Raw genomic sequence first — 20,651 nt, 5'->3', positions numbered from 1 at the left:
CCACTGTTTCTTGAGATAGACAGATGCCAAATGTTAAGTAAGTTTAGGATCACTGATTTCAGTGACACTGAATGGTCCCACGCACCATTGAACTCAGTGGAACTTAGTTCTGCACACACAAAGGATTGCACTGCCCAGCTCCAGTCCTGAACATACATATTGGGAAATATGAACTTCCTTCTGAATAGACATGCTTAGGTTTGCACTATAGATCCTATGTGTACTAGCTGAATCACACCTTTCTGCCTTTTAATGTTTATTTCATTTATTATAGAATCACTGCATTGGAGAGATGGAAGGGGCAATGAGGACCATCCATTCCAACCCCCTGCAATGCAGGGATCTTTTACCAAACATGGGGATTGAACCCATAACTCTGAGATTGAGAGCCTTATGCTCTACCAACTGAGCTATTCCAGTATTACTTTTATACAGAACTTACAATCGTGTTCTGTCAAGATTGCTGATTAGGTGTACAGCCACTGAGTTTCAATAAAACTACAGTACAGTATTTGCTTATTCTCATACTATTCACTGGGCCCTGCTCTTTTCTGGTTTAACTTGTTTGTAAACTGGGCTTTCCTGCATAAAGGACATATGGCCAAGCTAATGTTAATAGTTGTAGTAGGTGTAGCCAATGAGAAAAGTGACCATTGGTTGGTCTCCTAAACTCTCTGTAAAATAATGAAATGATTTTTTTCATTTTTATAGAGCTGATTGAAAAGAGAAAATCTGGGCTAGAAGAAGGGTCAGCTCTGTAGATGCACAATATCCTGAAAACATGCAGAGAGAGGTGGGAGGGGAACCAGATTTTAAAATACATTAGGCAAAATGCTCAGGGAGAGAAGGAAACTTGATGTTAACAATTCTCTGTTAACATTCCCCCAGCCCATTCCCCCACTCCCCAGTCTTCCAAAGCTATTCATGATTGTGGAGAGGAGTTTGAATTAGCTGACTCATGGCAGGGGCATCCCCCTATATAATGGACATGTTATACAGATGAAAAACAGAAGCCACTTTGTTCCAACATACTGTTGAAATCTGAAATGCTAAGTTCCATGTGTAGATGTAGATGCGAAATTGCTGCATTCTGCTGGTTGCAAGATAGGTGATGAGGTGTTTGGTGTTGGAGCAAAGGCAAAACTGGAATGAGGGGAAGAGTTTGCTAAAGTGCTGTAAAGTAAGAGTTAAATTATTTTGTTGCAAGCCAAGGGACATGTCTCTCTCAAGTTCTTTTCTTGCATATAATCTAACTCCAACTTCGAGTCAGTGGTAGGACCATATTCAGGTGTACATACAGTGGCCGCTAAGAGGGCAAAAGAGGACACAGATTTGTATATGCATAGATACAAATTTGGAAATAATTACAGTAATTTAAATGAGAGCTGGGGAACCAGGAGCCCTCCAGATGTTGTTGAACTCCAGCTTCCATCAGCCCAAGCAGTATGACCAATGACCAGGCGTGATGGGAGCTGTAGTTTTTATGTTGTGAACTGCCCCGTCACCTTCAGATGAAGGGAGGCATACAAACAAACAAACAAACAAACAAGCTCAGCAGTACCTGGCGGTCCACAGGTTCTCCATCTCACCCTAGTAGGGAAGATTGTGCCCAGGTACCCTGTTTCTCCGAAAATAAGACGTAGCCATAAAATAATCCATAGCAGGATTTTTAAGCATTCAAGGAATATGTCATACCCCGAAAATAAGCCATAGTGATAGGCAGTTTAACCTTGTAGGTTAAACTGTACCATACTTAATTAAAAAAATAAGACACCCCCTGAAAATAAGCCATAGTGTTTTTTTTAAGGAAAAATGAATATAAGATGGTGTCTTATTTTCGGAGACACACGGTAGCCTGTGTGTTTGCTTCATCTACTTTCCCAAGTGTTAACTGTTGATTGGCCACACCAAGGTCCCTGCTAGCTGTCCCTGCATAGGATTCTTTAAAACTTGTCCTGGCCCTGACAGCCTTTTCAAATAGAGGCATTTCCTCTGATCGCTCTCGAACAGAGTACTGGCCTCTGTAAAGTACTACACATGACCACCCGCAGTAGACATACCGAAAGAACCTAGCCCTCTTTCAGACTTTCTTCAACAATTTTTTTTTGGGGGGGGGGAACCCAAACTCTCTTTTATCTGTCTCCAGCCTTAGCATTTTTTTTTTTGGATAAGTTCTTTCTTTTTGCCAAGGAACATGCCTTTTGAATATGGACTTCCCAGTTATCATAATCCTTTAATGAGATTTACAGATAATAGGTTTATTCAATTCTGGGGTCAGTAACAGATTAAAGGAAATATGACTGGGGTAAAGAACACTTGTTCCTAGGGGTATGTAAACACTTGTTTTACTGTATTTTATCTTGGGAGGATCTTGTCACGAATAAATTGGAAATCTAGAGTGTTGAGGGTTTTTGGCAGACTCTCCCTCAAATACCCAGACGTAGGTGGGATGCTATTATGTTGTTCTGTGAGATACAGGAGATTGCAGAAGTGCCTTCTGACCCTGCACTTACAAAGCAGTGGAAAACTGAGGTAATGAGTGTGAGATTTCATTCTGAGCTACACCCCAAAAGTTCATTGGAAGGTGAAGCTTTGACTTTTCTTTTTAAATTTATTTTATTCCTTGGAAATGTATCATGTAGAAGAACAGCATGAGTTAGTGCCTGCAGCAGAGCTGGAAGTTCATGTTGGATTTCCACAAATGATTGAAGGAAGGAAAAAAACCCGAGATCTGCATCTAGCATAAATCATGTGAACTATATAATTTAGTATATATGCTTAATATATTTGGGCTGCCAAATTTGAAGAAATCCTTGGCGGAGGTATAAGGAACGAAGGAACAAAAGTGATAATTTGTGTGCCCGCTTGAGTGTGTGCCATCTGTTGGTGACTTTTGAGCTGCTTCAGTGCAAAAGGAACTTTAGGCTATGCTGCTCCTGCCAAGATTTTGAGCCTGAGCTATCAAACCGTTGGGTGAACAATGGAATGTTGACTTAAGTTGGATCATTCTGACAGCAGTAAGATGATAATTCAGGAGCAAGCACATCAGAGATCTCATCTGCCTAGCAGCACAATCCTGTGTATGTCCCACTGAGTTCAGTAAGACTTACTCCCAAGTAAGCCTGCATAGGACTACAGCTGGACACAGCAAAACTAAGTGGGATGGGGCGAAGTGGGGAACAGCTTTCCACTTCCAAAGTCCTACCAGTTTGTGGGCACTTTGGTTCCTTTTTTGCTCTGGCATTAAAAATTTCTACCCAGCTTGAAGTGTGTGTGTGTTAGTTATCCATACCAGTTATGTGGATGGTGTGTGAGGGAGTTATGGTCAGTTATTGTATTCAGACTCATGCATGGGAATCTACACTCATGTCAGGAATAAATCATGTATGCCAAGTGTCAATCAAAGTCATGAAATAACTACAAATGTCATGAAAAATTGGTTTATCACCTGGCTTTTAAATATGCTCTTTCATTAAATATGATTATCTGGAATATTCCCTATTCTAATAAAACAGCAAGCTTCAAAAATAATGCTATTGCTTCATGTTTTTGTAAACTGTTTTGAGGTTTTTTTCTGTACAATCAAGCGGTATATAAATTTTATGCAATAAATAAATGATAAATAAAAAGTGGGTGCCCAAATGTATTTTTGGGCTACAAGTAGGTCTCTGGTCTGAAAAGGTTAGGACTATTGTGGATTGAACCAGGAGCCTGTAGCAAAACATGCAGGGGAAAAATAGTTTATTTCTGATGAGCAGGTTGTGTTAATCTGACGTTAATATCAGCTATTTTGTTCAGGGGAGGCTCCCAATGGAATGTATCTGGTAGCATTGTTTATTCTATTCTGCAGGAAGATTTCACTTCCCATCTTTTCAACCCGAGGGTAATAACTTGTGGGGACACATACAGATTATGATGCTGAGCTGGAGTGAACTAGTGCAAATCTGTGCTTTGGGTGAATTTAGAAGAACCCCACACTACATCTGCCAGGGACTGGATTGGGCAGGGCATGTTATGCTTAGACATGTTGCTCACAATCCCAGCTTTGCTTGTTAAAAAAAATGCCACAGGCTTTCCCACTTCTTTTCTACCCGGATACTTTGAATTTGATTGCGTTGGAAAGGTTAAATGAAATAAAATGAGGTCCCTCCTCCATCACCATAACTTGCTGCTAGGCACCCAGTGTTGCCAGTTGTGATGAAAAGGCAAGATGGGAGACCTTTTTGTGTTGTTGACTCTATAGATGTCAGCATCAGCTGCTTGCTGATCCAAAAGTTCATGGGCAGGATTTGCCCAGACACTGGCCCAACACTTGCACAGCCCCTCCTTATTCAGTTGGGATTGAGAGATAAGAGTTGTGTGTCACCTGCAAACTGATGACACTGCATCCAAGCCCCCAGATGGCACCTCCTACCAGTTTCATATAGATATGGTGACCCAACAGCATGAATCCCAATGATTCAGAAGTCTTCCAATGTTACTCTCTAGTTGTTGTCCCCTAGGTAGAAATGCTGCTACTGTAACACAGTCCTCCCATTCCCTACCTCACAGAGCTGCTCCAGGATACCATGGTCAGTGATATCAAACACTGCTAAGAAGTCAAGCAGAATCAACAGGTAGCACTCCCTATGCCTCTCTCCAAATAAAGGTCATATTGTAAGGCTGACTGAGGCTGTTTCAGAGCTGTTTTCAATGAGATTGAAATGGGTCTAGATAACCTGCTTCATCTAGACATGCCTGTACAGTGGTGCCTCGACTTACGAATTTAATCTGTTCCGAAGGCGCCTTTGTAGGTCGAAAAATTCGTAAGTCGAAAAGCGCCATTGGAAACGCGATTTCCCATAGGAATGCATTGGAAATGGAAAATTCGTAAGTCGAAGCAACCCCATCTAAAAATTCTAAAAAAAGTTGAAAAAACCCTGTTTAAAACTGCCACGGTTTCTGTTCGGATGTCAAGAAATTTGTAAGCGTGCAGCCATTTGCCCCATTCGTAAGTTGAAAAATTCGGTTGTCATTTGTAAGTCGCGGTACCATTGTAGTTGGCTAGCCACCTATCACCTTGCCCAATAAAGGAATATTTGTGACGGGGCAGTAGTTATCTAAGACCTCAGGGTCCAGGGTGGTCCTCTTAGGAGTGGATGCACAGCCTCTTTTTGTTCAGTGTGCTGGGCATCACCCTTTCCATAAGTGAGGCATCAACTGGAACCAGCTGTGAGATCTTAACAGATACAATGGACAGGGTTCAAGAGAGCATGTGGGAGGCTTAACTCGCACCTTAATTTTGTGTGTGTGTGTGTGAATACCTAATACATAGGCTGTTGCCAGTGATAATGTGTATGGGGAGGGAAGTCCCTGATTTGAAGATAGCCCATTTCCTCCCTCCCCCCAGTCACAGTAACTATGGATATGATTAAGCCAAATACTGTACAAACACCTTTTTAGTTATGCTCATTTGAATAGCAGAATTATAAGCAAGTATTTAACTCTCCTGTTAAATGAATTAGGTTCAAAACTGCTTAACTTTAGCTGCTGATGTTAACAGTTTAACTAGACAGGAATCCTTCCCCTTGTGTGACTGGAGCATATCTGCTCCCCTGCAAGTTTCCTGCTGTCTTCCTCCTCCTTTAGAAAGGATATCTCTAAAGAAGAGATACCACTGCACTCTCAGTGCTGATGTTAATTATTTCAAGTCAAGGAAATTAACTGTAATCAGCCAGGAAGGGGAAAGATTGCTGCCTCCTTTTAGTATCAGTTCGGGGCAGGGAGGAGTTTAACGTGCCCAAATACTTTTGTGAGCTTCAGGGGGAAAACAGGAAAAATGCTTACATGGTGAAGCAATCGAGCAGAATTGCTGGCTTCTAGGTGTATGCCTTTTTGTGTGTGCTTGTGCATTGGATAGAAACAAATGCATCTTCAAGTATATGCTTGTGGCTCGAACCACTCTTGCCTTTGAGAGCCTTGCTGGCTGTGCTGTAGTTAGTTTTTGATTTAATGGGAAGCAGGCTGCTGGAGGGGAGGGCTCTCTTAACCACGCCTCCACTAGTTTTATATCTACTTGGAAGAGAGCGGCATGCTTCCTCATCCCGGAGCTTCAGAGGACACAGATCAATGTGAATTCTTCCATTCACCACTTACTGCAACGCAGCACTACTCCCCCTCCAAGCAACATTTTAATGGATCGAGCTGAGCTCAGCATTGGGCTTCTGCTGTTGCTGACCTGTTGCTTATCCAATGCACAGGGCTGGAGTTGGCTGTGGGGGGGTTCGAAGGAAGAAACCCTCCCACCCACAGAAGCTGCTGGTACTACTGAGGAGCAGACGGCACAGCAACTTGCCACGCCTGAGGCTGCCACCCTGAACACCCCCTTTGAAAGCACTACCCAGCAGAAGGGAAGAGTGTGGACTATATTCACCCTGAAAAGGCCAGACTTGACTGCAACCACAACGATCCCCACAGCTACATCATCTTCTGAGCTGGAAAGCAGAGAAGGAAATATTGCAGGGGTAGGGGCTGAAATATTAAACGTTGCTGAGGGAATCAGAAATTTGGTTCAGCTCTGGGATGAGAAGACAACCACAGGGACAGAGAGGACTGAGGCACCTGCAACAGCTGATCTTCTGACAGCATCTCCCATCCCTGTGACGGAGGCAGTGGGCACCCAAAATGCTACTTCCAACTCTACCGACGATGTGCAGACCTCCCTGGAAGCTGGGCAGCCAGAGCTGGTTCTCTCAGTGACTACAAAGCCTGCTGTTCTCTGGAACAAGACTAAAGTCCTCTTAAAGAAGCCTGAGATTCCACCCCCAGGTAGTGCTTCTTTCTCATTTTCGCCAGATGATCACGCTGGGGGCACCAGGTTGGCTTTTCAAGAATCCACAGATGCGGGGCAAGGAAGTGCCACCACCCCAGGAACAAGGGCACCCCGGGGAGCTTTCGCAGAAAAACAAGGAATTTTGTCCAGTGCAAATGTTTTGGGATTGCAGGAGCTTCAGGCTAATAGCAGCCGCATGCATGCTGGAATTGCAGCCAAGGTGGTGGGTGCTTTAGAACACCGGCTATTCAATTATGTTGCAGATCCAGACAAATCAGTCTCTAATGGCAATAGAACCCACCTCAGCCTTAAAAGCCACCCCTTCCTTAAGCATTCTGGGATAGCCGTAGCTGATGCACATAAGAACCGCTCTAGTGATTCTGTTTCTAATTCAAATGCAATTAATGTTATGGATTTCCCCCCTGCCAATAACTCTGACTCTTCTGAGTTTCTACTAACCTACACTATGCAACATTTTAGCAATAGTAGCACAGGGCTTCCTTCCTTCTTTCCTGGATTGACTCCAACAGCTGGCCACTGCTTGCCCTTACCGACCAATCTGTCATATTGCAACAACCTGGGCATGAAGCATTTCCGAGTGCCGAATTATTTGCATCATGGCAGTGAGGAGGAAATTCGGGCTGCTTTGCATGAGTGGGAGGGGCTTCTTAAAACTCGGTGTCACCGCTACTTGGAGTGGTTTTTCTGCTTGCTGCTGGTACCTGGGTGTAGTGCTTCTCTTCCAATAACACCTCCACCATGCCGGGGATTTTGTGAGGCCCTGAAAGATCTGTGTTGGATTCATTTGAAAGAGGGGCAACTTCCAATATCATGTGACTCTCTCCCAGCGGAGGATGGTGTTTTTTCATGTGTGTTTGTTAATGTTTCAGCAGGTAATGTGGCAGGGGCAATAATATCTCTTACCAACTCTTTCTCCCTCCCTTTCTCTCTCTACAACCAGGTAAGCTAATTCTGTGATGGATTCTGGTACTAAAAACAGCCACTTTGCAACTTTATAACACAAATCACGCCTCTCCATCTTTCAGGAGAGGGCATGAAGGAGGTGTCTATTTCTCTTTCACTGACAAGCAGGATGATCGCCATTGCTTACGGTCCTGGTGCTGAGCATCGTCCTGAGCCATACATTATAGCATTAGTTGCCAGTCTGTGGAATGGATACCACTAGTGGCAAAAGGCAAGTGGGAAGGGAAGGTGTTGTGGAACTCTGTGAAAGAGCAGGAGAGCCCATGGACTTGGTTGTAGCCCATGTATTTACATTGTGGACGACAGGGAAAGCCACCACCAACACATGGGAGGCTACATGTATACTGAATGTACAGTAGAGATACGTGTACTGTGGGCTTGACTTGTGAGAAACTTGTCTAAAGTGTTGGCCACCTTTGTTTTCGATCAGCCTTCCTCACCCTGGTGTTCTCCAGGTGTTTTGGACAGCCCCAGCCAGTATGCCCAATGGTCAAGGATGACAGCAGTTGTAGACCAAAACAACTGGAAAGGACCAGGTTGGGGACGGCTGCTTAAGATTCTAATCTTTTTAACATTTGGGAAACTTTAACACTACAGTGAGAAATTAATGGGAACTGGATGAGAGATAAGTTGATGGAGGGCATGTGTGTGTGTGTGTGTGTGTGTGTGTGTGTGTGTGTGTGTGAGAGAGAGAGAGAGAGAGAGAGAGAGAGAGAGAGAGAGAGAGAGAGAGAGAGATATTCGCTCATCTGAAGTGAATGAAATCAGTGGGCTGTAATTAATGAAAATTTCTTTGGTTGCTTCATTTAACAAAAATCTTTCAAGTGAAGCCTCTTCATATCCTAAGAATGCATGTAATCCCACAGTGACATATGTGGTGATAAATAACATCTATTGGTGCTTAAAAATGCATGGGAGTAGGAATATGATAGGAAACTCTTACAAGTCAAATACCTAATTATTAGTGTTGTGTGTGTCCTGTATTGTATCCTAAGTGAGCTAATTTTTTTGTGTGACATTTGGAAAGAAATACAACTTCGGTTATCACCCCCACATCTTCGTATCCAGCACATTTATATTTTAGGCTATGCAATGTAATGCCCTTTTAGCAGGTCCTTTATCTCCGAAAAACATGTTTTTTGCCTAGCTACCTGGCATTGGGTGTCTCCACTTTTCCCATATCTTGGAATTCCCCATTCTCTCTACTGTGTGCCCTAACTGTAGCATTCTAGAAAGCAAGTTCCTACAAGACATGACTATTTCTTGGTGCCTCTGTGATAGTTCAGATTTCTGCTGGCAGAGAGTTATCCACTCAGTCTCAGAATTTTAGAACTTGGGGGTCATCCAGTGAAATTGCTTGGCAGTAGATTCAGGACAGAAAAAAATACTTTTGGCAACATGTAATTAATCCAGGATATGGAATATATTGCCGCAGGATGTTATGATAGCTGTTGGCACCAATGCCTCTTTATTTGGCAGATTTATATCTTTCTATTAGGTCTATCATACATGAATCTATCAATGGCTATTGGCCACAATAGTTAAGAAGAATGAAATTCCTTGTGTTCCATCTGGTATAAGTGTTTTTGATCCAGCAGTGGTTTGCAGCACACCCTGAAAATCAACGTCAGAGCATAGGTGCCAGCTCCCTGAGGCCCTGGGTGCCTGAGCACCCAAAAAATTCCCCATGAAGGGGCCAGGCACCCACAAAATTAGGTGTCAGGGCTGCACAAGCTGCATGGCACCCACAATCACAGGGCCAAATTGGCACTCCTGCTTCAGGGGGTTGGGGGACCCTCTAGTGCAGGGTGAAAGATGGCATGGGGGGCTGCACAGGGAGGGGGAATAAGCAAAAATCATCCCCTCCATTAGCAGATTCCTCCATTGGATCAAATGCCATTCTATGTGCTCAAAAGTCCCAGCTGGGTTGTACCCTCTCTGGCTGCATATACACACTTTATCTTTGAAGCCCATTTCTTTCTTTCAAAGAATTCTGGGGACTGTAGTTTGTTAAGGCAGCGTTTCTCAACCGCTGTTCCGCGGCACACTAGTGTGCCACGAGACGCTGGCTGGTGTGCCGCGACGTGCGGCGACGAGAAGGGCGATTTACATTGTCACGTGCCTGGCGGCCGCCAATAATCAACACTGACACGCCAGAAAGGAAGCTGGCCGGGTCACGACGCGGAGCGAGCACAGCTCTCAACAGCCACCACCACGGGAGGGTGGTTTTAGACAAACTTAAAGAAGCTGGCTGGATGAGCTCAACCTGAAACTTGCTGAGCAAAGGATTATTCTGGCAGAGAAATCAGCAGCTTGTGAAGCCTTATTACAGGAGATTGCAACCAACACAGCAATTGGCAAGTGTTTCTTACAGTCATAATTATATAGTCAATATAGGGCGGCACAGAGTTAAATTTTTTAACTTTTTTAATGGTGGTGTGCCTCGTGATTTTTTTTCATGGAACAAGTGTGCCTTGGCCCAAAAAAGGTTGAGAAACACTGTGTTAAGGATTGTAGGGAATTGCAACACTGTAAGCGGTGAACTACAGTCCCCAGAATTCTTTGAAAGAAAGAAATGGGCTTTGAATGTGCTTTAAAGGTATAGTGTGTACAACACTACCTAAATCTCTGGCTGGATACAGGGTATCCAACCTATATAAATTATCCAAATTTGCTTCTGTATCTTCTGAGGATTGACAAGAAGCAGTGCAGTTTATTATTATTATTATTATTAGTGGTAGTAGTAGTAGTACCAGTAGTAGTAGTAATTTACCGCTTATATCCTAATCTTACCTTTCAACATAAAAACTTAGGTTTCCCAGTCTGCCTCCTATCCAGCACTGAGGTCCAAGTTTACTTAACTTCATTCAAAATGTTGCATCCTATAGCCTTTGACCCACAATGAAGCATGATACTAGATTCCTGGAACTTCTATGCAGTGCTTTTTTCTGAGAATTTCTGAGAGGAATTTCAAGGCACACTGTGATGCATAGTGGTTGAGTGATGTGTTTCGATAAGTGGGTCTCACTCTCCCTGCCATACTTAACACTAACTACTTTGTCTGGGTTCAGATATCATACCAAGCTGACATTAGCCAAAAATGGAAGCAAAAGCTTCTCATTTCCCTCTCACAGACATGCTGGAGGAAGAGGCAATAATACATAAGTCTGAGGCTCACATGGCCCAACACGGTTTAGCATTTCATTTGAATGCAGCCTATATCTCAGCTTAAGCCTTACTGCACAGGGATTTTGTGACCCCCAAATGCCACTGAAAGCATCTTAAGAAGGTGGACAGGATAGAAGTGGAACATAAGCTTCATTTCACAGCTAGATATTTATTCGCTTTAAGAAAATATAAGTTGAGATTCTCAGGATTCTGCAACCAAAATCTAATTACAGTCGTACCTTGGAAGTCAAATGGAATCCGTTCTGGAAGTCCATTCAACTTCCAAAACATTTGGAAACAAAAGTGCGGCTTCTGATTGGCTGTAGGAAGCTCCTGCAACCAATATCAGAAGCCGCAGAAGTCCCATCAGACGTTTCAGTTCCTGGAAGAGGAATGGGGAATGGATTTGCAATCACATAGCTTTTTTGTTGTTGAAATGGTTTAGACTAGGATTCACACCAGATTGATAGATGTAATCAGAATGGGAGTAATTAATCCTCTTGTATGTTTCACTGTTCCTTGGACCATTAAAGATGAAAAGGTTACCTTGATTTTTGCAAAGAACACACAGGCCAGTTTTCATTTAATTTAGTAGCCATTACATCTAGCTTTAGCTGTTTTGGCTAAATCACTTTTATGTGGGTCAGATATGAAGACTGCCAAATGAGTGTGAATCCACCCTTTCCATTTTTGACTGCCTTATTGTTCATCTGATATTAACTTCAACATATTGGTTCCCTTTATGGGTTTGCTATAATTATATGCATATGCAAGCAACCCAGATTCACGACCCAGTTGGGCTGAAGAACTTGAATTGACTTGGCATCCATAATGTAAACACGGATAAATTATTTCCATCACTTGAGCTTAGTAGGGTTGTAGGATTGAGAGCTGCCGCTTATAGGTATGTATACAAGGAGCCTAAAATAAGGTGTGGGATACCCTCTACCATCTAGTGTAGCCCAGTGTTTGTTAAGGTTAGACCAGCAGTTTTGGTGGTGTTCCAGACACAAAAGGGAGGCAGCCAAAATTAAAGTTCATCAAGTTAGATCTTCACCATTTGCCTGACACAGCATAGTGATGAGGGCTGATGGGCCTTGCTTGGATAGGAGAGGTGCTACAACAGAAAAGGCCCTTAAAGGACTAAGTTTGGCATATACCGATAGTTTGCCGGTTTTACAGATGGGAACTGAATGGAGAGAATTTTAGCTGTACAAGGACACGCTGTACAATACAGAAACTAGGGGCTAAAATAAATAACATTTATGGGAACAGTTGATCTTAAAATCAGATCTCACATACTTCTAAGTCCAGAATGTTTAAAACGTTGCCTTGGGGCCAGTTGTGATATGATATGTAGCTATATATCTGAGTGCATATCTTTATCTCCTGTGCCTATCAATAATCTTGAAATAGCTGCCAGAATTCACAAATCTTCTTTTGAAAATAGATAGGATTTGCGTACTAGTTCTCACATTATGTCTGCAGGTATTTGACTTGTGAAAACACTCCAGAGTGTTTTTTTGAAAATAATATGTACGCCTGCTCACTTTCTTTACTGTAATATTTCTTCTTTAATTTGAGTGTTAGCTGGAAAAGTTAAGATTGCTTGGCTTTCCACCCAGTCATACTCTTCCTTCCTTCAGACAGGCAGCAGGCGTTTCCTTATCATTAATTCTTACAGATCTTGCATCGCAGGGTCAGAAAAAAACTCCACACAGCATTATTGAGTGTTTTGATGCTGCACTTCCTTTTTAGGGAAAGCCTCCATACAAAAACACCCACAGAATAAGGTAGCATTCCTCAATACCTGGTGGGATTTATAAAGACAGTTGTCTGCATTGACACATGAATGCATTGGGATAAAAATCTTCACTGTCTCTTCTGAAACAAACCCATTTTATTCAAGACATCTTGAATAAGTCCCACTAGGACTGCCTGCTTGCTTGCCCTGCTGTTATGTGAACCCTCTAGTGATGGCACTGCTGCCAGCCTCCCCCTTGAGGGCTCATGAGGAGGAGCCTGGCAGCTGCTCCACCTCTTTCCCTCCTGTGCTTGCTTGCTGGTGGGGCTTACCTGGCAGCAGCAGTGTAATTGTTCACAGAACAGCAGCTTGACTCCCAGCCCTTTCCGGTGTCACCACTAGAAAAGGCTTCAAGCATGTCTGAAGGGAAAGGGGAGTCTGAAAGGGGAGGCTTGGGGCTGAATGGGTGTGAGCTTGGCAGCTGCAACAGTACTGCTGCTTTGAGGGCTCAGGTGGTAAGCTCCTGGGGAGTGGGTCTGCATTGAAGGGTGCCCTTTGAGGGCAGCTTGTTCAAGGCCCACCGAAACCTGGCAGCAGACCTGAATTCCTTTCCTTGATTCTTTGAAGATTCATTGATTCACACAAGCTAAGGATCTTACAAGAAAGAACATGTTTTTTCTTGAAGCAGGAGCCTCTTTCTTAGACACCAGTTGAGTCTAAGATAACTTAAGATTGAACCGTTGTACTAAAATATTTAAATGGCACTTTTATCTACTGAGAGCATGCAGAGCAGAAGTGTCTCAGTATGAATAACATTCACTATGGTGCTTCAGATGTGCTTTGTTCTGCACACACCCGGTGGAACTATTATCTTTGTGCCACATTGTGGTTATTTCAGGCACATGTTCCTGTCCAGGGATTCAGCGGTCCACACATCTGCCATGTGGGGAGGAAGGCGTTCTTCAGTGTGGTTTCCAATTAGAGTGATTGTTCTTTTTCTTCCATCGCAAGATTGAATCTTCATGCATAAAACCCTTTATTTTTTCCTTCCAGTAGCACCTTAGAGACCAACTAAGTTTGTCATTGGTATGAGGTTTCGTGTGCATGCACACTTCTTCAGATACACTGAAACAGAAGTCACTAGACCCTTATATATAGTCAGAGGGTGGGGAGGGGTATTACTCAGAAGGGTGGTGGGAATGGGTGATTGGCTGATAGGAGTGGTAAACCTGTTGACGACTGTTGATAACTGCAATTGGTCTTACAGGAAAATGCAAGGGGTGAGATGGCTAAAAATAGCTTTATCATGTATAATGAGATAAGAATCCATTGTCTCTATTCAGACCAGATCTCTCCATGGTTTTAAGTTTGGTAATAAGTTGCAATTCAGCAACTTCTCTTTCCAGTCTATTTCTGAAATTCTTTTGTAATAAGATAGCTACTTTGAGATCTTGTATAGAATGTCCTGAGAGACTGGAGTGTTCTCCTTCTGGTTTCTCTGTCTTGTGATTCCTGATGTCAGATTTACGTCCATTTATCCTTTGGCGTAGGGTTTGGCCTGTTTGTCCAATATAGAGAGCTGAAGGGCACTGTTGGGATTTGATGGCATACACAATGTTAGAAGATGAGCAATTAAATAGTCCTGAGATGGTATGTTTGGTGGTGTTGGGGCCAGTAATGGTGTTGTTCGGGTGTATGTGGCAGCAAAGTTGGCATCTGGGTTTATTGCAGGCTCTGGTACCAGCGTCCATATTGAGTCTGGTTGTATTATTGTGGGTGAGGAGTTGTTTAAGATTGGGTGGCTGTCTGTAGGCAAGGAAAGGTCTTCCTCCCGGAGCTTGAGAAAGAGAGCTGTCATTGTCTAGGATAGGTTGTAGATCACTGATGATGCGTTGAACTGTTTTAACTTGGGAGCTGTATGTGATTACTAGTGGTGTTCTGTTATTTTCTTTTTTGGGTCTGTCTTGCAGCAAGTTCTCTCTGGGTATCAGTCTGGCTCTATTGATTTGTTAACTTCATTGGGCGGATATTTTAGTTCTAAAAAGGTTTGCTGTAGATCTCTTAGGTGAGAGTCTCTGTCTGTAGAGTTGGAACAGATGCGGCTGTAATGTAGGGCCCGGCTATATACAATGGATTGTTTGGTATGTTTGGGATGGTAGCTAGAAGCATGTATATATGTTTGTCGGTCAGTTGGTTTATGGTATAAGGTGGTGTCCATACGCCCATCCTGTGTTTTTATAGTAGTGTCCAAAAAATGTATTTCCTGCATAGATTGGTTCATTGTTAGGTTGAATGTCTGGTGGAAGATGTCCAGGGTCTGTTGACCATGTGTCCAGATAATAAAAATATCGTCAATGTATTGCAGGTACAAGAGAGGTTTGAGTGGGTTTAGGAAACGTTGTTCTAAATCTGCCATGAAGATGTTGGCATACTGTGGGGCCATGCGGGTGCCCATTGCTGTGCCGCTGATCTGGAGGAACAGGTCATCACCAAATTTGAAGTGGTTGTGGGTAAGGACAAAATGGCAGAGTTTGGTAGCAAAGTCCGCTGTGGTTTTATCTGAAATGGTGTTCCTTATGGCTTGTAAACCATCGTTGTGTGGGATGTTGGTATACAGAGATTCCACATCCATAGTGGCTAGTATAGTATTGTTAGGAATATTATTCAAAGATTGTATTTTCCTCAGAAAATCTGTGGTGTCGCGTACGTAGCTGGGAGCACTGATGGCATATTGTTTCAGAACAGAGTCCATATAGCTGGAAACACCCACTGTAATGGTGCCAATACCTGAGATGATGGGGCGCCCTGGATTTCCTGGTTTGTGTATTTTATGTGAAAGATAGAAAGTTCCTGTTTGAAGTTCCGCTAGTGTGTTTGTGAGGATCTGTTCTTGGATGTGCGGGGGTAGCTCCTTAACAATCTTGTTCTGTTCTTTTTGTATTCTTGTGTGGGGTCTGAGTCCAATTTTATGTAAAAGTTTCCTGTGAGCCTCCTGGATGTAATCAGTTTTGTTCATGATGACTACAGCTCCACCCTTGTCCGCCTCTTTAATTATAATGTCTGGGTTGTTCCTGAGATTATCTATGGCTCTCCTTTCAGCATGGTCTAGATTTTGTTGTAAGCGATGGTGTTTTCTGGTCACATCCGTTGGATTCTGTGGCGGAAGCAATTGATGTACAGATCTAGTGTAGTATTGCGTCCATCAGGAGGGGTCCATGTGGAGTCCCTTTTTGTGTAACATTTTTTCAGTGGTAGTTGGTGGTCAATGTTCTGTTCATTAATGTGTTGGGAGGGTGGCGGTTGTTCCCCAGTAGATTGAGAGGTGTTGTGTTAGGAAGATGTTGTTTGTTCTACTTTGTCTTGTTCTTAATTTTTGTCCTTTATTTTTTGTAATCTTAGTATTGTTGGCCTTTCTAGAACCCTGATGGATGCTCTAATCTCATAGAAGGATATCTAGTTAGTTAGATGGGAAATGCACATCTTGACAATAAAATTTATGTTCAAGGAGCCTTTCCCCTTGAGGGTCCATGAATACGCTTCCCTATTTTCAATGCTTTATTCTGCAGGTACATATTCTGCAGGTGGTTCCTGCCATGAGTACAGGTTGCGAAAAGTTCATAGAAAACACACATGTCCCAAATGTTGATAGAACAACTTAGAGGGGGTGGCTGGCTGGGTCCCGACTCCTTAGGCCCTCAGGCTTTAAACCTTGGGATTGTATTCTTTCTTCTCTTCTTGTAAGTTGGGATCAACTGGTGGGATACTGCAGCAGTGCTTTTTCTAGCTGAAGGAAGGAGCGCACACAGGGTTACTGCAGTTGCCTTTGCTGCTGCCTCTCTTGGCTTTCACGAGAGAGCATGCATAGCCTTGTGTGCAAGGAACCAGTGGAGATGTCTTAGCTGCCTCGCATAGTTTTAAAGAGCCAAGGGAGGCATTTGGGACTGTACTGTGGGGTTCTTTCCAGCTTTCACTGATGAGTTAGTCACTCACTGTTTCCTTTTTAGGGATCTCAGGATCCTTCATTGGAGTTCCCTTTCCCTGGCCGCTAAACACTTCAATTGAAACTGCTATAAAAGCTGGGGGGAAGCAGGTTTGGATTGGGTGGAAATGTTCCTCTATTTAGCCCTGCTGGGCTTTGTTGGACTCTGCCTGCAGAGTGATACCAGCACCATGCCACTGGTACCGAGCTTCATGGAGGAATGGCTGAGCTGCCCTGGGATCCACTGAATCCCAAGCCAAACCCACTGTTGTCACAATAAGACATCGTGTCTGATCCATGCCTGATCACTGTACCAGCTCCAGGCTGGCACAGTGTTTTGCCTTTCCCTGTCTTCCACCTTGCCCAGCATGAGCAATAGGACTGCGGATGCTGTGGTGCCCCCCACCCTCCCATTAAGCTGAACTCATTCTCAGCCAGGATTTGGATTGCCTTTTGAACTCTCAGGAGAAGATGCCATACGAATGTTCTGCGTCCACTCTGGTTCTGTACCTCATTGGCTATTACTCCACCCTGTTTGACTCTGGTGGGTTCAGATGTTTCAAAATGTTTATGTTTGCTGTGGATCAATTTCTTCCAAAGGTTGCTGGTTAGGGTTAAAATGTACTTTGTAAGGTTGGGTTCATTTCAGTGCATTGAAATACCATGTTTTGTTCTATGCTACACTTGATGGTGATGTGGTGGGGCAGGAGGACAGGAGGAGGTTTTTGTCAGTGCACTTATCGGAAAGAGAAGAGGGCTGGTTTCTTCCTTTCCTCTTTGTGATTGCTTATGTAGCAGCGGTATTTAGGATGGCCACTTATGTATTGCTCAGAAAGAGGGCAAAAAGGACATTCATTTGCATGTACTGTACTAATTTGCACGTGCTAGTTTATGTTTATGCGCACACATTTAGAAACAATTACTATAGCTGAAGTAGAAATACAATGCTTCTCACTGTAGCGGGGAACGCTGAGGGCTTGTCCACACTTCTGCTTGTCCCATGCCCAGAAAGCACAGGTCTGAGCAACTTTTCATTTATCCCACTATGTTACCTGGGAAAGCCGACTGATTGTGAGCTAATTTCTATTTTCAGTGCATGTGTGTTCTGCATTGACTTAAGCGTCAAACTCCATCATTTTTGTGTATGCTCAGATGCTGATTGCTGTAACCCTTTTACTTCCTAAAGGAAATGTCTAATTTTCGCACATTTACATGCACTTGGATTGATTTTACTTTAACCCTTTAGACAGTGTTCACAATTCTCCAGGCGCCAGGCACATTTTGTGATTGAAGTCACTTCTTATCAGTGTGAGTGGGTGTGACTTGGAGGAAGTGGCCTCAGAGGCCAAATTAGGAGCCCAGCAGTCCTGCTTAGACTTTTGGGCTAGAAGTCAATATTTACATGTGAGTGGTGACAGTCCTGGAGAAAATAGGGATTCCAGCCACCCATTACTTATTTGATATACATGACTGTCCCATTTGGCTTACTGCACACATTTGCTGATGTAAATTTTTCCACATTCACAAAGTTCAACTGGCATTAGCTTGTGAAAACTAATATTCACCACATTTCAAACTCTTGTGAGTGTCAATCACTTACTCGGGTTAATACCAGGTTGCTGTGGAAACAGAGAAACATGGTGGAAACACAACTACCTTACTACCCCAGTATGTGCTGATAGTTAAAATTATAATCTTAAAATGGGAAAATTAAGTACTGTATAGAGTTCCCTAAGAGCTCTAGAATGTTCCTGGAGTTGACTCTGGCTATATACTGTATTGGCCTGGATATAAGCCACGCCCGCAAATAACCCGCACCTTTAAAATTCCGGGGGGGGGGGGGCGGACGGACAAAAAAAGATAATAACCAAATATAAGCTTCTCCCCTAAAATTCTGCAGGCACTCACACCCGTAAATGGCAAATGTAGAAGAAAACCCTACAGCGATATTGTAAAAGTCAATTTTTGTAAGATCACGAATTTAAGCCGCACTTTAACTTTCCACAGTCGGAATTTGGAAAAAAAAGTGCGGCTTATATTCAGGCCAATATGGTACATGTTAGCAGTTTCCTGCCACTGCGTATCAAATATGCTTTTTATGTTGCTGTACACACCAGAAAGGACTCTGGGATGGCTTCACACGATACATATTAGCTAATTTGTTTCCCCATGCTGAACGTACTGGTAGCTGTCATCTGCGCATGCTCCATGGCTGTCCTAAAACTACACACCTCACCTTAATCAACAGTTATGGTTTCAAACTGGATGGAAGCTGGATTGAGGGAAAACACATCAAATCACAGTATTTCTCAAGAAACAACAAGAAACATATGGACTGTGACTAACGTCATGTGTACTCAGCATTCAACACCAGTGGTAAGAGTGCACTGAAGGCAGAGTAAGTGGTAATGTGCACACAAGCACAAAATCCATATTTGAGGCTGCACCTTCAAAGAACATGCATTTTATGCAATTCTTTCTATTGCTATAAGTATGGATAAAAGAGGGTTTTTTAAAAAGAAACCCCCCCCCCACAAATGTTTGCCTACCCCTTACAGGAGTATGGATATGAGTTTAAGCAACTTCATAATTTGAAACATCTGGCATACACCCTCTCTCTTTAATGGCACCAGTTCAGGGCAAACATTTGCATCATGTCCCAAACTTGCTGGCATTCGTGCCTTGTAATTTTTACAGCTGTCAAGAGGATATAATAGAATACAGTATTGTAGTCAGCAATCCTGGGGGGGGGGAGAATCTCTTTGGTCGGGTCTGGACATGAATCCAATTGGTGCAGTCTGTTTCGTACAGTGCTGTGTGCTTGGCTGATGAACCCAATGTTCCCATTCTTATCTCCTCCCTCCACCACATGTGCACACATAACACCATGGGTACCTGCTAGAATTTTTCCAGGGAAGGGGGGCAAAGTATAGATCTGTACCATGCATCTGGGAACAGGGCAACCTTTTCTGGTGGATTTCGTGACTGAGTATCTGCTTGTCCCATGCAGATCCTGAAAAACTTGTATCCCAGGTCAACTCTTCCATTGTTTCTCTGTGAGGGTAGACCTGCCATCCATCCGCAGCTAGACCTGGCATCCAGACAGGGTCCTGCCACAGTTGAAAACTCAATCCTTTCTCTGGCTCCATCTACTTCCTCTAGCCCTTAATGAATGACCTTACTGCTACAGTCAACTTCATAGCCCGCCCTGAATTTCCCTGAGAAAAAAACAGCGCCCTAGGTTAACAATACAGGGTTCTCATGCACCAACTTGTCCTCCTCCGCCCTAGAAAATGGGTATAACATTGGGTTACTTTGCAGGACTGGCATAAGCCACACTCTCTCAGACACAGCCCTTTCCCCTGCAATGTTGATGTACATAATAGCAATTAATTTGATCACTATTATTGATAGTGATAGTGATTAATGGTATTGGTAAGATTTTTTAAATAGTTTTACTGGTGGGGGAGTAACATTTTTCTGGTGTAAAATAAGACATGAATTACAAAAATCATGAACTCCTGGCTCTGCTGCTGCTTTTGGGTAGACATGCTACTGCCCAATTAAAGCTGTGCTACAATCCTGGATGCCTAAAGGGTTCTCTTTGGGGGGCATCCGTATCAGTATTTTTTGCTTTGGATCTCAGGTTCTACAAGGGAAAATTGTGCTCCCACCCCTGTTTTTGAACGAAAGCTGGGAATCTGGAAATCCAGGAGAGGGGACTACTCTCGTACCCATCTGCAGATGTTCATGAACACGATCTCCTAAAAAATTAAGGAATTACACTTTACACCATCTGTTTGATTGCTAATATTGTAAAAACAAAAACAAAAAACCCAGTAGCAGCAGCAAAAGTGTCCCTATAGCTACAGTGAAGGCCTATCATATAGTCTCATCACACTGATCTGAAGAAGTGTGCAAGCACACGAAAGCTCATACCAATGACAAACTTAGTTGGTCTCTAA

At 43.2% G+C, this 20,651-nt stretch overlaps 1 protein-coding gene across 3 annotated transcripts in view; it reads left to right on the top strand.

The window, feature by feature from the left end:
• Positions 1-20,651, top strand: part of COL18A1 (collagen type XVIII alpha 1 chain) — a 155,163-nt gene that overhangs the window by 61,245 nt on the left and 73,267 nt on the right. The window contains exon 1 of one of the 3 annotated variants that reach the window (XM_035124164.2): positions 5,008-7,704. The exons of 1 other annotated variant lie outside the window; for it this stretch is intronic. In XM_035124164.2, the coding sequence (XP_034980055.2) occupies positions 6,174-7,704 (1,531 nt within the window). In that variant the 5' untranslated portion in view covers positions 5,008-6,173. Of the gene's footprint in view, positions 1-5,007; positions 7,705-20,651 lie in introns of those variants that run through there. One more of the 3 variants, XM_035124174.2, reaches the window with a different exon arrangement.

The sequence above is a fragment of the Zootoca vivipara genome, chromosome 1 (assembly GCF_963506605.1).
Source record: "Zootoca vivipara chromosome 1, rZooViv1.1, whole genome shotgun sequence".
NCBI lineage: Eukaryota > Metazoa > Chordata > Lepidosauria > Squamata > Lacertidae > Zootoca > Zootoca vivipara.
The sequence above is the reverse complement of the archived record's forward strand: the minus strand, read 5'-3'. Positions and strand labels throughout refer to the sequence as shown.